General features: G+C 31.9%; 1 protein-coding gene across 6 annotated transcripts in view; it reads right to left on the reverse strand.

Moving 5' to 3' along the window:
- Nucleotides 1–20,435, reverse strand: part of LOC118201149 (uncharacterized) — a 98,129-nt gene that overhangs the window by 59,133 nt on the left and 18,561 nt on the right. For 5 of the 6 annotated variants that reach the window (XM_085823153.1, XM_085823160.1, XM_085823151.1 and 2 more), the window contains exons 6-8: nt 15,420–15,498; nt 5,373–5,481; nt 5,221–5,285 (exon numbers count right to left, since the gene is read on the reverse strand). In XM_085823153.1, coding sequence (XP_085679279.1) covers nt 5,221–5,285; nt 5,373–5,481; nt 15,420–15,498 — 253 coding nt within the window. The remainder of the gene's footprint in view (nt 1–5,220; nt 5,286–5,372; nt 5,482–15,419; nt 15,499–20,435) is intronic. The other variant, XM_085823148.1, reaches the window with a different exon arrangement.

Here is a 20,435-nt window from a genome sequence, read left to right on the forward strand (position 1 = left end):
CGATGAACAACTTGGCGCTATACTTCAAGACACTTGCTCAATGACTGACTATCAGCTCACTAGACCAGGCAAACACACTTGATACTAAGTAACTCGCACTGCAGATGTGGCACTCTGACTCGCCCTCTAGATGACACACACACACTGACTGACTATGGGCCAGCAGGGATTATATAGCTTTTGACTTTTGTTTGAGAACATTCTGGGCTAAATCGGTAAGAATTCGTTCCAGAAGGTTCTCCAACCGTGCATGGTATATCGCCAGTTTTGTCGCTAAACATTGCCAAATGGATGATTTCTTGCCAAATGTGGCAACCCTGCCTTCCCTTGCAATTTTATGGCAAACCTAAATTTGCTTCACGGGGAAGCCATCTTGTGCCTGTACATTTTGTAACAATATTAATATTCATAATAAATTGGATACAACAATCTACAGTCTACATTGAAAGCAGATCAAATAGAACTCGAGTAACTGACATCAGATGCACTAAGTTTAAATGTCAACTTATTCATATGAAATATGTGAAAGGAAAATGAAAGACAAAATTTTTAATTGACCATTTATCAAAAATAAGAATTTTAGTTACATACAATAATTTCTATACCAAAAAAGCACTAAATTGTTTCTTATTTTTGAGGAAAACTGTTTCTTATCTTTGAAGCATAATCTTCTCAGTTATTCATTCATAAATTGCAGGGTTAGTTTAGGTTAGATTATTTGAATATGGCAAAGCACGCTAAGGGAAGGGATGGTTTTGTGGAGGACTTTCTGAGGGAAACTGCCTTGTATTCACATTACACATGCAGATGGTCTATTTACCTAACTCGAACTACTAGTATTCAGCAATGTTAAGCACTCAACCACTGGTGAGGCGCAAGATGCTGGCACAATAACTATTACCGGAAACTTTTGTTGATACTATACGGTATTCCTCCTCCTCCTTTTTGCATGCCTTCATGGTGTAATGGTAGCACACTTGGTGCATATTTGAGAGGTTCAGGTTTGAGTCCCGGCGATGGCATTGCTCATTTTTCACATCTCCCGCTTCAAAGTAACCTAATGACTCTATAATACTAAGTTAACTTTATCAATAATATGGGTATCACAGACTTCAGTTTTCTTAATTCTAGTAAGGTGAATTTCTAAAAGATAATCATTCCAATCTACAACATGTTTTATCCTACCACAGGGGTCAGCAACCTGCGGCTCTTTACTTTTATACGCAAATATTATTTATTTTATCAAAAAAAATTAAAAATCAATCTGAATCAATTAACGATTATTAGGCACCGATTCTATCTCTCAGCCATTTGTACCACGTATTTCAGATTTATGTAAACATCCGGTTTGGGACGGAAGTGGGCATATCTATCAGTGATGTAGGGGTGAATGCAGTATTGTAAGAAAAAGCCCTAAACAACCCCCGACATCCGAGAGGAAAAAATATCCGTGCTTTTCACCCACACCCCTTCGACCTCTGAAAAGCAAAAATACCCAAGCTTTTCACCCACACCCCTTCAGTTAAACTGACCCATCTTGGCTCTCACCCAAACTGCTCTCGCTAGTGTAGTTAGCCTTCACCACACACCTACCCTGTGACATGCGTCGTCACTGTCATCAGTCCGTCGGATTTTTCTATATAGGTTTTAATTCGCTTTCGATGCAAGAAAATTTGCCTTCTTCACCAGTGCTTTGGCTGTGACGTACAGTTTGTTGTTTCAAGTAAAAGAGTTAGAAGCGATTTATCTTTATTACAGCTTCACCGCAAGCATGGCATCTACAAAAAAAGAAAGAAAAAAAAAAAAAAAAAAAGAGAGAAAAACTGAGGAAGAGCATCGGGAATTCAATCGGGATTGGACAGAATCGTTCGCTTTCATATGCAACTCAGATAGCATTCTGACTTGTCTCATTTTCCACAAAAAACTCGCACACAATAAGAAATCAAATTTAGAGAGACACTTTACTAAAAAAAATACTCGGTTTGCTAGAAAATATCCAGCTGCCGAAGAACGAAAAAAAGCTGTCGATGAGCTCCAAAAACAAAAACAGCAATCAAGTTCAATGTTAAGTAACTGGATGCAATCTACAAGTAATGTTAATTTACCAAGCTTCGCAGTATCACTAGAAATTGCAAAAACAGGCAAACCATTCACAGATTGTGAGTATGTCAAAGATAGCTTCATACGTGCATCTGAAGAACTGTTTCGTGATTTCAAAAACAAACCAGAAATCTTGAAAAAAAAATCAAAGATTTGCCACTATCCGCTAAAACAGTACAACATAGAATAGCTAAAATGTCTTCAAATGTAGTTTGCAGGTGGAAGATATTCAACTTTCTTCTGCCTTGTTACTTGCTATAGATGAGTCTTGCGACATAAAAGACATGACACAAGTTGCCCTTTTTGTCAGATATATGTCTTCCCAAGGTGCAAAAGAAGAACTTCTAGGATTGCTACCCTTCTCGGGACAAACTAGAGGGGAAGGTATAATGAATGCCATGCAAAAATGTCTTGAAAACAATAAGATCGATTTAAATACAATCGTTTCAATAGCAACTGATGGAGCCAGAAGTATGACAGTAAAAAATAAAAGGGCAACAATGATTCTTCAGAGCAAAATAAAACATGAAATTTTTATGTTTCACTGCATAATACAACAAAAAGCGCTTTGTGCCCAAACATTTCCGGCCGAAATAGTTCAGGTCATAAATTTGGTAATCAAGATTGTTAACAGCATCTTGTCAAAAGCACTCTACCATCGTGAGTTTAAAGAATTCTTAAACGAAATGGAGACTCAGTATTTTGACCTCCTTCTTCACAATAAAGTGCGATGGCTTTCAAAGGTAAGGTGTTGAAACGTTTTGTTTTGTGTTTGAATGAAATAAATACATTCCTAAATGAAAAAGGCATTAATCACCCTGAATTAGAGAATGACAAATGGTTGCAAAAATTTTACTTTATGGTTATCACAGCGAAATTAAATGAGCTGAATCTAAAACTGCAAGGAAAGAGAAACCCAGCCTATGTTTTGGTAGAAGAATTGGTTTGTTTTGAAGAAAAATTAATTATTTTTGCAGAAGATATTCAGAGCGGTAAATTACTTCATTTTTAATTGCTAAAGCAATATCGCTATAAAACCAGTGCAAATGTTGACACAAATTACTTCAGCACAGTTATAAAAAAAATTAAAGATGAATTTGCTGACAGATTTGAGCAATTCAAAACCAACAAAACCACTCTAGCATTCATAGTAAATCCTCTCACCACAAATAGTAACGAAATCCACATTGAGCCATTTGGAATTGATATTGGATCTCTAGAAATGCAATTGATCGATTTAAAAAGTAAAGCTTTGTGGAGTAGAAAATTTACAGAGTTGAAAAGCAAGTTGGAAGAGTTGGAGGTCCAGAAATATATGTACATAACGCAACAAAAGTGGACAGCTTTAAAAGAAATGCCGCAAGTTGAGGCACTTATATTCGATGCATGGAATAGTCTTCCAGATTGCTACAGTGAGGTGAAGAAGTTGGCATTTGGAGTACTGACTATCTTTGGATCGACATATTCGTAGGAGCAAGCATTCTCTTGCATGAGTATAATTAAAGTAAAGTAAGAAGTCAACTCACAAATAAAAATTTAGAGTCGTGTTTGAAACTAAAAACAACAAGTTATGAACCAAATTTATCCAAACTTTCTAAAACCATGCAAAGCCAATGCTCCCATTGAATTTGTTTGCTCAGATGTATGTTATTATTAATTTTTTAGATTTACGTGCAAGTTACATTGTTTAGCAAAGTTTAATAACCATGCAAAGCCATTGCTCCCATTGAATTTGTTTGCTCAGTTGTTTGTTATTGAAGTACAAGTTAGTGTTGCAAGTAATGTTTAATTGTTTTAATTTTTTACTTAAATAATAAGTAATTATCTAATAATGCCATATATATATTATCTAATTTGTTGTGAAAAACACTATTTATATATAAATAAATAGATATTTTTTATGAATAAATAGATATTATTTTATGAATAGATAGTTTAATTTTTTTAATCAAAAAACTTTATTTATGTGAGCACTATTTATTGTTGGCAAGGAAAAAATTTTGTGGCTCTTTGAAAACTTTGAAATTTTGTAAATTGTAATTTTTGACTCTTCCGACTCAAAAGGTTGCCGACCCCTGCCCTACCATATTCAGCTATTCTTTGCAAAATCTGATTAACTCATTGCATCAAAAATATATAAATTGTACAACAATTGTAAAAGTGATGATACCAATTTCTTACTTTCATCTTTGTCTGTCCCACTTTTCAACGTTGCACAAGCTTAATACATTTTCTCTGCTTTATCATTATTTTGCTATCTAGGAATATGAACATTCTTGAATGTTTACAACATTTTGCAATTCTGAGAAAAGTGGATAGCTCTATTTTGGCACTTTGTAAATCTCACACACCTACTGAATAATAAATACAAAACACAAAATAGAACCTCAGCTAAGAATATTTAACCATATCACATGGTTAAAAGAGCATGAAAAATATAGCTTTAGTAGTGAAACAGATGTTTATAGTCAAGTTATTGTTATTTGGTTGCTGTTAATAGCACAAATACACAAATACTACTGCAGTGCAAAATGCAAATATGTAACTTGAAATAATGTTTTATTAAAATTGTTTTATTTACAATATTCAGTAATTTACTTTATAAAAGCCTTTTCCATTATTTAAATACTTAAGTTACAACAGAGGCATTAACATAAAGGCTTATTACATCTACTTTATTATTTGCAATGGTGCTTAATAATTATTTTACATAATCTAACTTCTGTATGAAAATGTCTAAATATATGGAGTATATATTTATATAATATGTGGTGGCTTAATTCTATTTTTAATACTTTTTATATTAAGTATGAATGATACTTTGAGCAATGTTATTTACATTTTTTTATCATTGTGTAGTCTGTCACTAAATATAAAATAAATAAAAAAAAGTTCAGTAAACACAACAAAATAATAAAAATGGATGCGTTTCAAAAACCTATAAAACAGAAAATTTTCAGAAGAAAATCAGTATATTAGCATATAAATTCAGAGATAAATAATTAAATTCAGTATGAATAATTAAATACATAATTTCATAACCACAACAAATATTTAAAAATTAAACTTAAAAATTAAAAAAAAAAATTTTAAATTAGAAATAAATTTTTAGTTTTTTACCATTGGAAGATTTGCCTTTATCATATACTTCAAAAAGCAGCTCAGCAGAAACATCTTTCACAGTGCTATAAAGATAAATAACAGTACAAAATATATGCCAAAAGAATATTTTACTAATTCAGATATTTAAATGGGAAAAAATATAAACTTACAATATGAATGACTCATCCCAGAAAGGGTTACTTTTTTCTTCAACATCTCGGGTTTCATATTTTTGAGGTGGTTCATCCATTTCAACCACACAGTAAGGTTTTAAACAACCTAAAAGAAAATAAAATTAATTTGACTGAATGGGTGTGCAACTGAAACAAATGAACATTGAATAGGTGTGAATGATGAATAATAATGATATTGAATAGTTAAAATAATGTATAAGTGTGCAGTCTGCAGTGGATAATCACAAAACGCACTATAAATATGACAAAAATTACCGACTTTGTATTTTATACTATTACTAAAATAATTTCTCTTGTTATTAAGAAAAAGCTTCAATCGTAAAAATCTTGGCATTTCTACCAAGAAATTTTGGTTAATTCAGTTTTTTTTTAAGAACTTGTGATCAAATTTTTTTCACAGCATTTTCTTTCACTCCAACACTTAATGATTAGCAATTAAAAACTAGATCTGAAAGAGGTCATCTAAATAAAAATAGATTAAAAACCATAAAATTGGAAAGTGAAAAGAAAAATCAGGAATGTCTCAGTTTTATTAGGAAGGTAATAATGTAAAGAACTCAAAATGCAGCCTCAACAAATAAAGGCAAATGTTGACAAATATACACACACTGTTTCAAATACAGTCAAAAGTCTTTAATCCGGACTCGTCGGGACTTCGGTGATTCCGGATTATAGATCATCAGTTTAAATCTGGTAAGATGGCATGCAGAAATTATAAAATTAAAAATATGAAACCATAATTTATAAAATAATGAGCAATTATGATCTAAAGGGTATCAAAATTTACAAAAAAAAAAAAAAAAAAAAAAGCTTAATATTTATTTGTTTACTTTATTAAAGATTTCTTTCAATGCGCGCATGCGTAAAACATACATTATGCATAGCTGAAATTAGAAAATTGCAACCAGAAACATTTTTGATTTGTAGTCGTGATATTTATAATGACGAAGAATTTGATTTAAATCATATCAAAGACGAAGTACATCGAGATGAAGTACTACATTTAATAAGGAATTATAAGCCAAATAAAATAAAAACATCTGCCCTGAAGATAACGATAGTGTTGACAGATCAACTTCCAATTCAGAAGTCAAACAACAAAAAGTTGAAGATGTTGGTTCGGTAAAACCATCGAAACTAGTCCTGTGAAAATTTTGTAAATATAACGCTGATTTTTGTTGTTTGACTTCTGAATTAGTATTTATTCGGCGTGTTATAGTGTCTTAATTATAGATCAACTTCCAGTTCATTGTGTGCCGCGACGTCCCCCCCCCCCGCGCAGAGCAGCGTGAAATTGATAAACAGATTTCGGAACGGTTAGATAAACAAAGGATATGCCTTTATCCATTTCTTGGAGCAATTTCACTTTTTGTTTGATGGACATCGAAACATACTTTCGTTTTTGTAGATCCTTGGGAGCTCCAGCATCGGAAATTCTATTTGACATAATCGAAAGTTCAAGCTTACTTTTATAAAATTGCTCTTACAGTCTGCAAAAAATAATAAGCCGGATCTAATTCGAAGATTAAGGTATCTGCCTACGTTCAGAGCACTTTTTTTTAAAAACATAGAATTCTGATGAAATATATATTTATTTAGTCAAAATATGATATCAAATCATGAAAATAGATAAATTTTTAGGAATATTTTAATAAATTTTTGAAATATATGCAATTTTATGCAAATTTTTAGGAGAATTTAACACTTACGTTAAATACCATATGTTTTTTTCTCACAGCATATATTTAAATTTTTTGTATACTGTATACTACTACAACACTTATCTGTGTTATGAACTAAAATGTATATGATATTTCTAAAATTTACTAAAATATGTGTAATTACATGAAAAAACACAGTTTTTTGTAAAATATTTCTTATCGTTTTATATAGAAATACTTATAAAACAATCAAATTAATAAATATCACTTAGATTGTAGCTTAAAACCTAATAAATAATATAGAAAATATTTTAGTGAAATTTAATAGAGATATCTTTGGAACATTTTGAGTAATTACATTTCTTGTATGTAAAAACACTAGAAAAATTAGTTTTTCAGAAAACGCATTTAAAGATTTCACATTAACAGAAAAACTGTTCTGTTGTATTTACACACTTAAAATTCTCCACATTTGTACATCACACCCTCCATATCTTTATACTTAAGTAATTTTGATTTCCTATTTGATTTTAATTTTTTTCTGGCTATTTTCGAAATGAGCGACGAATGAATTTTCGAGTTCTTTATTCTTTCGTTATCAATTCCAAAGTAATTTTTAATCATTTCTTGTTCAATTGATGTGCCTAAATGTTCAAACACAGGAAGTAATCCAAGATACCCTGAATTAAAACTTAAAACGGCTATATATGCACCCAGCAACATAGTCTTTATACCTAATCGCAATGTTGCCAACCCCAGTTAAAAAAACCGCAATGTTGCCAGTCCCAGTTCAAAGAATTAAGGCAAATAATTATTGCCAGAAACAAAAAAAAAGTACCCAGAATTAAAATGATATGTTTTAGCACAATTTTACACACAAACAGTTAAAAAAAAACACGGATAACAACATTGTTTACCTTTAAGTGGAGCCTTCTAAATGGCACTTCCGGTCTTTCTGCTTTCACTTCCAGTGCAGTTAATTGGCTATACCTTCTCTTCTAATTATCACAAACGTAAAAATGAACCATTTTCGGAATCCTACAAAATTGACCTTTCAAATTGGGCAATAAAAAAAAAATCGAATTTTTTCGCCGAAATCGTTTTTTTTAACGTAGGCGGATAGATACCTTAAGGAACAACGCAATCATCAACATTAACTGAAATAGATAATTAGATAATTTTAGCTTATACCGTCCGTTATACATTAAACGCGCAGCGAAAACGTATTCTGCGCTTGTGCACATGCAAATGCACAGTCATAAAAGTCTTAAACGCCTATGCGCATGCGTCAACGTGGCGCATTCGCAGAAAGTTTTTAGCTTTGAGGTCCGGATTATAGATCATTCCAGATTATGGGTGTCCGAATTAACCACTTTTGACTGTACTAGTTGCTGATACATACTTGCCAATCTATGACACTCAAAAATCAGGAGATTTTTCACAATGTTAAAAAGACTTTTTAAATGATAAAAATATAGTTTTTAATAATGAATTAACTTATAGTTACTAACTAAATAGTTACTAATTCTTAAATGCAAGCAAAATAAAAATACCTTACACAGAAAAAACATTTTTATTACTTGCATCGTTTAAGGGGGAAAAAATAAAATAATAATAATAAAAATAAAAATAAAATAATAATAATAATAATAATAAACACTTTAATTAGTTTCAGTACAAATGTTATGAACAGTGGCAGATTTTGCTTTCGTTAAGAAAGAAACTTCATAATTTTGTTCATAGCAATTGCCATGTAGGCCTGCTTTCGCTAATAAAAGTTTTTCTACGTGTCATCACTAATATTAGATCTAAATTTAGTCCTTGTTTTTGCAACAACACTGAAAATCCTCTCGCACTCTGCATTACTATGGGGAACTGTCAAGATGGCCAACATAATTCTAGACAGTTCACTATATTTTAAAATTCCATCAGCACCTTTCAGTTTTCCAATTAAACTCCTAGGTGTCAATCTTAGCTGATTTTATAACTTCATCCAAGTTTTGCAAAATTGTGACTGCAATATTATCAACGGCAACATTAATATCATCATCTTTCATGACTAAACGAAGTAACACAGGAAATCTGTTCAAAAAGTACCTTATATCAGAAAAAGATGCATTTTCTAGAGCAGAAACATCAGCAACTTTAGCATGCAAAATCCCTTCATCGTTGACTGGAAATTTATGTAGTATGTAATCACATACTCGACAAAAGTAACTTCTAACATGAAGATAAAATGCATTTTTGTCTTCTGAAAGTTCTTCCACTACTTTTGTAGTTGCAGCTCCTATTACCAAATCTTCATTTTTCTTCTGATTTTCTATTTCACCGTAAATCACATCACATATAGAATTACAAGACAAAACACAGACTGGTTTTACAAACATTGGAAAAATGTCTTTAAACAGATCATAAATCATTGATTGCAAAACATGAATTAATGGAATTCTGTTTTGTAGAATTGTAGAAATTAAGAACATTGAATGATGGCAAAATGAATTGTAAAAAATAGCAAAAAGCTTTGTTAAGGTCTGAAGGAAAAACATAAATATTCGTTCTTCACAAGATAAACTCACAGTAATCGGAAAATGTTTCTTGTGTTGAGCAATTTTTTTTTTTTTTTTTTTTTTTTTTTTTTATTTTGAGAGAAATTTGTTTCAGCTTTACTCTTATATTTTGCAGTATTATTTTGAGAGCTGCCAGTTGAATTGCTGAATGGTGCAGAAATTACTTTATTTTTAACAATGGAAATAGTAACTACATCTCTTTTTACTTTAGGTATTTTATAACTTTCAATGGAGCCTTTTATCTTAACTCTCGAAGCATTTACTTCTTCTTTAAAAAATGCAAGAAGTCGGTTTCATTGATTGAGGATTCTAGATAAGCATTTCTTTAAAGACAGCCAGCGTAAACACATGTTTCAAAATGTTTTCATTTCAGTATTATGCAGCTATTGGAACTGTTTCAATTTTCCCTTCCTTTTAGAACTCCTTACAAGATAATAATAAATATCAACAATGTGTTCATCCACATTTATTGGTAAAGAAGCTGCCCCTTTTTCAGCTGCTAAAAAAAAAAAAAGAGCTGACAGGTGCACCTCATAATCTGCAAATCTGAATTTGCCTTTCTTAAGATGCCTGCAACACCAGTTTGGTGCATTATCAGCATCAAGCGCTAAGCAATTAATCCAGAGAGACTGCATTTTCTTTTAAAGTTTTAATAATTGGCTGTGCTATATTATATTAAAGCCTGTAGAATGTCCTTCTAAAGTGGGGACAGAAAGTAAACTTCACTCAATTTCTGAAGACTCTGGATTAAAAAAAGAAACAACAATTGGATACACTTTTGAATCGGTATTATTGCTTCCATCCGTAAAGAGGCAGAACGGAGCTGTTTTAATGCAATCAATAACTGAAGACTTATTTTTCAAAACCATTTCTTTAATAATTGCACCTGTTTTGGCTCTTGCACTTGAGTATTTCTTAGCGATTTCACTATCGGAAAATGTTTTTCTAAATAAAGCTGCAGCGTGATCTGATGCATTCAGTGGCAGGTTGTGCTCCAGTAAAAAGGCAGAAAACAGACATTCTCTGCATTAATAACTTTTTGGTCTTTTGTTTACGAAGAAAAATTTAATTTTTGATTTTTTTCGAAACAACTCATGTTGTCCTTGTGTATATACATGTTTGAGAACATTCGCCCTTCCACCATGCAAAATCGAAAAATCGCAATGACAGACGGTACACATCGTAAACTTATTACATTTGCTTGAGGAAATAATGGAAGGAAAATCAACTGTGTACGATTTTTTAAACGCACACGAGTATTTCACCTTTCTCGCAGACATAACAAAGGATGATAATTTCTAAAACTATTTCTAGAAGGCATGTGTACTCAGACAACTCAGGATAAGATGAACGAAATAATTAAAGAACATACAAATAACAGCCTTGAGCTTGCTTTGTGCTCATTGGCTGATACATACTTGCCAACCTATGACACTCAAAAATCAGGAGATTTTTCACAATGTTAAAAAGACTTTTTAAATGATAAAAATATAGTTTTTAATAATGAATTAACTTTAATAATTACTTTTACTAAGTCTTAAATGAAAGCAAAACAAAAATACCTTAGACATAAAAAACATTTTTATTACTTTCATCGTTAAAAAAAAAAAAAAAAAAAAAAAAAAAAAAAGGCACTTTAATCAGTTTTCATACAAATGTTATGGACAGTGGCAGATTTTGCTCTCGTTAAGAAAGAAACTTCATAATTTTGTTCATAGCAATTGCCACGTAGGCCTGCTTTCGCTAATAAAAGTTTTTCTAATGTGTCATCACTAATATTAGATCTAAATTTAGTCCTCCTTTTCGCAACAACACTGAAAATCCTCTCACACTGCATTACTATGTGGAACTGTCAAGATGGCCAACATAATTTTAGAGAGTTCACTATATTTTAAAATTCCATCAACACCTTTCAATTTTCCAATTATCCTCCACTGGGTGTCAATCCTAGCTGATTTTATAACTTCATCCAAGTTTTCTAATTGTAAACTGCAAAATTGCGACTGCAGTATATCAATAGCAACATCAATATCATCATCTTTCATGACTAAACGAAGTAACACAGGAAATCTGTTCAAAAAGTACCTTATATCAAAAAAGATGCATTTGCTAGAGCAGAAACATCAGCAACTTTAGTATGCAAAATCACTTCATCGTTGACTGGAAATTTATGTAGTGTGTAATCACATACTCGACAGAAGTAACTTCTAACATGAAGATAAAACTTATTTTTGTCTTCTTCTGAAAGTTCTTCCACTACTTTTGTAGTTGCAGCTCCTATTACCAAATCTTCATCTTCCTTCTGATTTTCTGTTTCACCATAAATCACATCATATATAGAATTACAAGACAAAACACAGACTGGTTTTACAAACTTTGATAAAATGTCTTTAAACAGATCATAAATCATTGATTGCAAAACATGAATTAATGGAATTCTGCTTTGTATAATTGTGTTCAGAACATCGAATGATGGCAAAATGAATTGTAAAAAAAAAAAAGCAAAAAGCTTTGTTCAGGTACGAAGAAAAAAACATAAATATTCATTCTTCACAAGATAAACTTACAGCAATCGGAAAATGTTTCGTGTGTTGCGCAATTATTATTATTATTATTTTTTTTTTTTATTATTTTGAGAGAAATTTGTATCAGCTTTACGCTTATATTTTGCAGTATTATTTTGAGAACTGCCAGTTGAATTGCTGAATGATGCAGAAATTACAAAAAATTAAAATTTTTCTCATTTCAGTATTATGCAGCTGTTGGAACTGTTTCAATTTTTCCTTTCTTTTAGAACTCCTTTCAAGATAATAATAAATATCAACAATGTGTTCATCCACATTTAATGGTAAAGAATCTGCCCCTTTTTCAGCTGCTAAATTTAAGAGGTGACAGGTGCACCTCATAATCTGCAAATCTGAATTTGCCTTTCTTAAGATGCCTGCAACACCAGTTTGGTGCATTATCAGCATCAAGCGCTAAGCAATTAATCCAGAGAGACTGCATTTTCTTTTAAAGTTTTAATAATTGGCTGTGCTATATTATATTAAAGCCTGTAGAATGTCCTTCTAAAGTGGGGACAGAAAGTAAACTTCACTCAATTTCTGAAGACTCTGGATTAAAAAAAGAAACAACAATTGGATACAGTTTTGAATTGGTATTATTGCTTCCATCCGTAGAGAGGCAGAACAGAGCTGTTTTAATGCAATCAATAACTGAAGATTTATTTTTCAAACCCATTTCTTTAACAATTGCACCTGTTTTGGTCCTTGCACTTGAGTATTTCTTAGCGATTTCACTATCGGGAAACATTTTTCTAAATAAAGCTGCAGCGTGATCCGATGCATTCAGTGGCAGGTTGTGCTCCAGTAAAAAGGCAGAGAACAGACATTCTGCATTAATCACTTTTTGGTCTTTTGTTTCCGAAGAAAAATTTAATTTTTCGTTTTTTCAAAACAACTCATGCTGTCCTTGTGTTTTTGTGTACGCACATGTTTGAGAACATCTGCCCTTCCACCAAGCGAAATCGAAAAATCGCAACAACAGATGGTACACCTCGCAAATTTATTACATTTCCTTGAAGAAATAATGGAAGGAAAGTCAACTGTATACGATTTTTGAAACGTGCACGAGTATTTCACCTTTCTCGCAGACATATCAAAAGACGATAATTTCTAAAACTATTTCCTAAAGGCACGTGTACTCACACAACTCAGGACAAGATGAACGAAATAGCGAAAGAACATCCAAAGAACGGCCAACGGCCTTGAGCTTGCTTTGTGCTCATTGGCTAATATATGCCAGATGACATGCAGTGGAGCTCGATGCCCATTGAACAACTGGAGAACGACGTTTCTGGATACGTATGCTGTCAATCACAAAGCAGAAATTCTCATCTGATTCGCAAGGTTTCATTTTAGATATAATCTAGAGAAAATTCAGCTGCTTTCAGACGTCCAAAATCACTTTTTTTTTTTGTTCATATAACGAAGTATTAAGCCAAGTTCCATAAAAATTGTGAGAAATATTAAGAATAAGAAAAAGTCGGGAGAAATATATTGTAAATCGGGTTGGCGGGAGAGCGGTCGAAAATCGGGAGTCTCCCGCCTAAATCGGGAGAGTTGGCAACTCTGCTGATATATATGCCAGATGACACACAGTGGAGCTCGATGCCCATTGGAGAACTGGAGAACGACGTTTCTGGCTACGTATGCTCTCACTCACAAAGCAGAAATTTTCATCTGATTTGCAAGGTTTTGTTTTAGATATAAACTAGAGCAAATTCAATTGCTTTCAGACGTCCAAAATCACTTTTTTTTGTTCATGTAACGAAGTATTAAGCCAAGTTCCATAAAAATCACGAGAAATTTTAAGAATAAGAAAAAGTCGCAAGAAATATATTGTAAATCGGGTTGGCGGGTAAGGAGTTGAAAATCGGGAGTCTCCCGCCTAAATTGGGAGAGTTGGCAACTCTGCTGATATATTATAAAATGGTATTTAGTTAAGACATACATTCAACTGCCCCGCTAATGCTTTAAGGAACATATAAAAACACCATGTTAAAACATTAGCTAATTTTCAGCAATATTTAAAGTAGCCAAATAATTATAATTTCAAAGGAAAATATAAAATCATCAGGATCTTTGTTTTTGCAATTTAATGTAGTCATTTGATACAGACTGATACTAGAAAGAAACTAATATCAGTTTAGAAAAGTGGCTACTGGATTAATTACTTAAATACCCTCTAATTATGAAGTTTATGTAAAGCAGACCATTTTATAGGAGCACTTAGTACCGCAGGTAGAATGGTTTAAAAACACAAATTTATCTTTTTATATGGTCCCAGAGAGAGAGAGAGAGGGAGGGAGGAGAAATTAAAATAGCATACATTATGTTTTAATAAAATAAATGCAAAACATTCAACACCTTTAAGTGCAAAATTTGTCAAGATGAAAATAAATTTGTTAATTTCAACAACTTTTTAATATCTATTTTTGAACAAACTAAAATGTTTCCTAAGTTTTCCCAAATTGCTGCGAGCAATTACTAAACAAATAGAGATTACAAAAACCATATTAGGTAAAACACAGCACTAATTATTAACAATGTATACACAGGAGCGGCTATAGCCACTATTTGTATTAGCATAATGAATATTTTAGGCTTTATGCCCTATCAGGATCATATAAAGAATTAAATTTGTCTTCTAAAATCCTTCACATTCCTTCAATACTGAAACTATTCTTTAAAATTCTACAATATTCAATAGAGGAATTTTATAACTAGAGTAGGAAATAATGCCCATACTGAATACCTTTATACCTTACCAACTACTTTGTGATACTAATATAAAACTATAGCTGAGAACTATAAGCAGACACATTATACATCACATCAAAAATATTTGCTACCCTTTATTCAGCACTATTATAATACTCTATTCATATCTTATTGTAATCAATCAATGCAATAATAAGATGACTTTATGCATTAAATACTCTTCTGCAACCAAATGACATTCCTCTGACAAAATTAACTGAAATATGCAGATGTTGCCAAACTTAGCCATCACTTTACAGTATTAGATACGTGTTTTACAGTTTAGATACGTGTTCATAGCATATTTTGGATAATTTTTTTATACTGACTGAGACGAAAAGCAATATAATGTCAAAATGGTTGATATGAAATTTCATGCTTCCTAATACATTTTTAACATAAAAAAAAAAAAAAAAAAAAAAAAAAAACTGAAACCAATCAAATGTATTATAAAAGGCATTTTAAAATCATTACCTTTATTACCTCCAATATTTGCAGCTTTTATTATTTTAACCAGTAACTGTTCTCCACTTTCATTTTCATCTGCTTCATACTGAAAACAATTAATACTACTATTTGTAAATGCATAATTAATAATTTATTAAGTATAAAATGCATCTCAACTACAAAAGTATTACATTAGAAAATTTATAATAATGTTTTTAATAAAAGAAAGCTTTACATAATCTTAACTACTGCAGTTTTCAAATTAGTTTAATTTATAAAAACTGACCCTTACATTTACTTAATAAAATATATTTCATTCAATTTTATCGCGACTCGAAACTATCGTTATTGAAAAACTATTGACCATTTAGTCAATAGTTTTTCAGAATATTTGAAGTGCTAGATGCAAATTTAGAAATGATAATAATTCATACACAGTAAAAGCTGACTAAATAGTATTTAACTAATCAGAAAGCTCAAGAAGCAAGAATTTTTAGCATTTTAGAAATTTTACCCCCTCCCAAAATAAACAAATAAAAAAACTGTACAGTCATTACAAGGCATGCAAAATAAGTCATTTTCATTAAATAGTGTGATTTAGCACCTATAATAGATAAGGGTGATATCACAGTTATAAGATCTTAATTTTGATTTTATATAAACTTGATTAATTTGAATAAGCCACTTTATGTTTTGTAAGAAAGATTGTATATCTATATATTGTTAACTACTGCATATCTGTTTATCCTTCACATTTAAAAAAAGCCCACCAGCATCCGAGTGGTAAAATTGCTGAACGCTGGTAGTTCGGTGCAAGGTTCGAATCCTGAGAATGGGCTGACTGCCTGGGCATTTTCGTGGAGAAAACCATTTATGTAACGGGTATATGAGCCAGTTTCGCTTAGAAAGCCCTCCATGAAGGCATCTCTTCCTTTAGGCAGATAAGCCCTCAAATGTATGGAAATAAACCAAACCATTTAAAAAATGACTGAAATTTGGCACCTGCTTTCTGTGGAGCAGCATGCAGAGGAGTATTTTCAAAACTGTGGAATTCCCGCATTTGGAAATGTGTGAATAGCATGAAAGCCAACTTTATTTTGAAAACCAATAAACAGTGGCAATGCAACATGAAAATTATGATAGCCAATTAAAGTTTTTTATATGCTATTTCTGTAAGATGTGCTTGTTGTTTATCTAAATAAGGAACAATCTGTTCCTTTAAACTTCTGCCAGAATCACTGGTGTAAATCTGGTGACATTTACACACATTGAAAGATGTTTTTGCTTTCTTGTGTTTATAGCCTATGAAATATGTTGGCTTTTGTGTCCAAAATGCATTTTCCCCTGAAATTTCACAAAATTCTAAATGTAGGCTGTTATATTCAAGTTAATAATAAACAAGATGATTGCTTTTAAAATTTTGAATGGCTATATCTTTCACTCATTTGGCTTATCTACAACGGACTGCATTTTTTATGCATTCAACTATTCAGAACTTTTGTGTATCTAGTATCTGACAATTCCCGAGTGTTCCAGACAGCCTAGCTTTTTTAATGAAATGATATGATTGAAGTTAGTCCAAATTCTACTCTAAAATTTTCAAATAAGTTAATGAATACAAGAACAAAGTTAAGAGTAACATTAGCTTCAGTAGCTATGCAGTTAGTTGACCACAAATAAAGGCATTAAATAACAAAAACAGAAAAATTCTTTGAATTAACGCATAAGATATATGGCAAAATAATAACCCATTTGGTCACTACATCATTAAACAAAAATTCAATACTACTTCTCCACAGGGAAAGAAAATAATGAAACTTAAGCTGATATGATTATTAAAATATGGCCTACATAATGTTAGAATTTTATTGCTATGAAATTTTCAAATTCAAGATATAATTTGAGGCTCTAGTTCAGTAAATTTTGGCATCATGTATTGAAAACTTCACAATCATTTTAATAGTTCTTATTGAAATAATGTTTCAATTATTTACCAAAAAGAAAACATAATATTCTACAGATCTCAGACATGAAAATGATATCAAAACTCTCACTCCCACCAATGAGTATGTACATTGCAAAAAAAAAAAAAAAAAAAAAAAAAAAGGGGGGGGGGGGAGAAGGAGGACAATTCTATATTTTCTGTTCTACTGGGCTGATTGACAAAATTTGAATTGCGTTTTTCACGCCTCGAAAGCGCGAATTCGGATATATATTAGATTTAAATATATTGTTCAAATATAGGTATTTTGATACAAAATCATATTTTTCTGATATGAAATGCCAATTTTTTTCCATATTTCGATTCTACGACTCAAATTATGCCTAAATATTAAATTTTGTAAAAATTTCATGCAGAATTTATAGAGAAATTCAAAAATTTGCCTTGGCACATTTTTTCAATTTGCGGCAAGAATCATTAATTCACTTGGTGATATTCTTAATACATGGCAACAAATTTTCCTTTCTTTTTTTTTTACATTGTGCATGAGCAGAAAAAAAGTCACAGCATTCTTACGTTCAAATAATTTTAACAAAGTGCCTAAACCGCATTTGACGTTATTATCGCTTTCAACAAATATGCCAAATTCTGAAACATGCCAATATATAACTTCACGTATATCTTTGGAAATTTTGAATAAAAAACTCTAATTTTTTGCAGGTATGGTTAAAAAAAACATCTACCTTAAGGTACTGGTAAAACTTTTATAGATTATAATTCAAGAAATTTATAAAAATTATTTTAAAATACAAATTTAAAAACTAAATCATGAAAAAATGGTCAAATTTTATTTGGTATGAACCTCAGTTTCGAAATGTGAAAGGAAGAATAAAATAAGTTTAATAAAAAAAGAAAGATTAATAAACATATACCAAATTCAATTAACATTGACGAGCTAAAATTTTGAGAGTTAATTTTTTAAAAACTACTCGTGTGATTTTTAGAAAACTTGACAGTTTGGCATAATTTCAGTTGTAGAATCGATATATGGAAAAAAATTGGCATGCCATTTCCGAAAAAGTCCGTTTTTGTGTCAAAATACCTATATCAGAACAATGCTATATATAAATCTAATATATATTCCAAGTCGCGCTTTCGAGACATGAAAAATGCACGTTGAATTTCGTCAACTTGCCCAGCAGAATGGGATATATAGAATTGTCCTCCCTTTTTTTTTTTGTGCAGTTGTACATGACCAACATCAATAATTTCTGTTACAGAAGAACTAATAACCATGAAAAAAGAATAAACTGCCAATGAACATAAAGCAATTATTGAAGAGCTTCATATAATGCATTAAATAAATAGAAAAGAAATGAATAGAATTCGTTTGCCCTAATTTAAAATAAAAAAAAATTTTAACAAAGAAATGTTTGACATAATAAAAAAACATTTTTTGACAAAATAAAAAAAAAAAAAAGTTACTTTCAGCAAATACAGAAATTAACTAAATCTTATAAAGATTTTAAATAATGAGTGAGAAGTTGAAAACTTATTTAATGAATTATTTACAATCATCACATATTCAATTAATACATTTGCAATTAACATGTTACATTCATAGGCCACACAGTAAAGGATTACTACAGTTCTACAGTTCATCTTTTAAACGTGGCAATGGCAACATCTGCAAATGGCGTCCAATCACATTCCAAATGTGTTCGATTGGTGAGAGATCAGGAGAGAATGGTGGAAAGGGAGACATCTGCACACCTTGCAGAGCATGTTGGCTAATAAGAACAGTGTGTGGTTGGGTGTTATCCTGCTGATAAAGGGCATTGGGCCATCATAATGCCCTAAACATGAACTAGAGGTGACTTGGAATCGTACGCAATTGCGTCCTAAACCACGGTGCCGGGTTGTCGCACTGTGGGGCATTCTACAATTGCTGCCGGATTGGACCTGTTTCCATGTCGACATCACACTCGTACATCATGACTGGAAGCATTACCTATCTGAGAACATGACACTATGCCATTCTGTCATCCACATCGCTCGAGATGGCACTATTGCAGACGTTGGCGTCTATGAAGTGGGTGTCAATGGCAGTTTTCTTAATGGATGCCACGAGTGCAGGTCACTAACCACCAGTTGACAGCAAATGGTTCTTGTCAATATGGAAACATTCAGGATGTTTTGAACATGCTACAGAATGGAGGTGGAAGTGACTTGCGGGTGCACCATCGCATGTCTGCGGATGCGTCGATCCGCGTGTACTGACGTCCCTCTGACTGCACCAGCACTCCTCGAACTTGCCACATTTCCTTGTTCGAACCGCCACAGCAGGTGCACTTTGGATGCATCCAGGTGTGTATCAGCTGGGATTCTGCCATATGGACCAACCTGCCCTTCTTAGGCTGATGACTATGCCCCTCATGAAATCGTCTTGTCTGCTAGAAGTGTTTCTGTTGACTATGGCCTGGCAATCTCTGTTATTACACACATCCTGAGACAAGAAAAAATTTTCTACGACGATTTCCCAAGCAGAAATAACGGCATCAAAATTGAACATCCTGCTGGTTCCTTCCCTTATATCTTCAACATGAGCTGGAGAGTTGCACATTTCACATCATTTGTTTGACATGCATCTACCCTGAAATTTTCTTAACTTTTCAGCCACTCCTACTTGATGTTGCATTTTCAATATTGGATAGTGTGTGTAAATATTACTGTCTTCATTTTCGAAAATGGCTGTTGTCTATTGTGTCTTAGCTTGGCAAAAAATTTGTTGGCAGTGACTACGGACTTTTTGAGAAGGGCACTGTGGATAATCAGAAAATACACAATGTTTACATGAAAGGACAAATTTTAGAAAAATTCCTTTCGCCTCTAAAATAGGAACTGAATTTTCCTGGTATGCTTCCAACCAGAGGTTTCAGATTGGTGGGTGGATTATTATGCAGATACATTATAATTTAAAACAGCAGCAAAAATTTTAAATTGTACTATACAGCAAGAGAGTATACTACAGCAATTTAAAAGAAGTAATATAAGATAGAATTTGAGCAATAGATTATGTATGTGGTTTATCCATTATTTAA

The sequence above is a fragment of the Stegodyphus dumicola genome, chromosome 1, assembly GCF_044657685.1.
Source record: "Stegodyphus dumicola isolate Sdum_Otavi_A_Nest chromosome 1, ASM4465768v1".
NCBI classification, from domain to species: Eukaryota; Metazoa; Arthropoda; class Arachnida; order Araneae; family Eresidae; genus Stegodyphus; species Stegodyphus dumicola.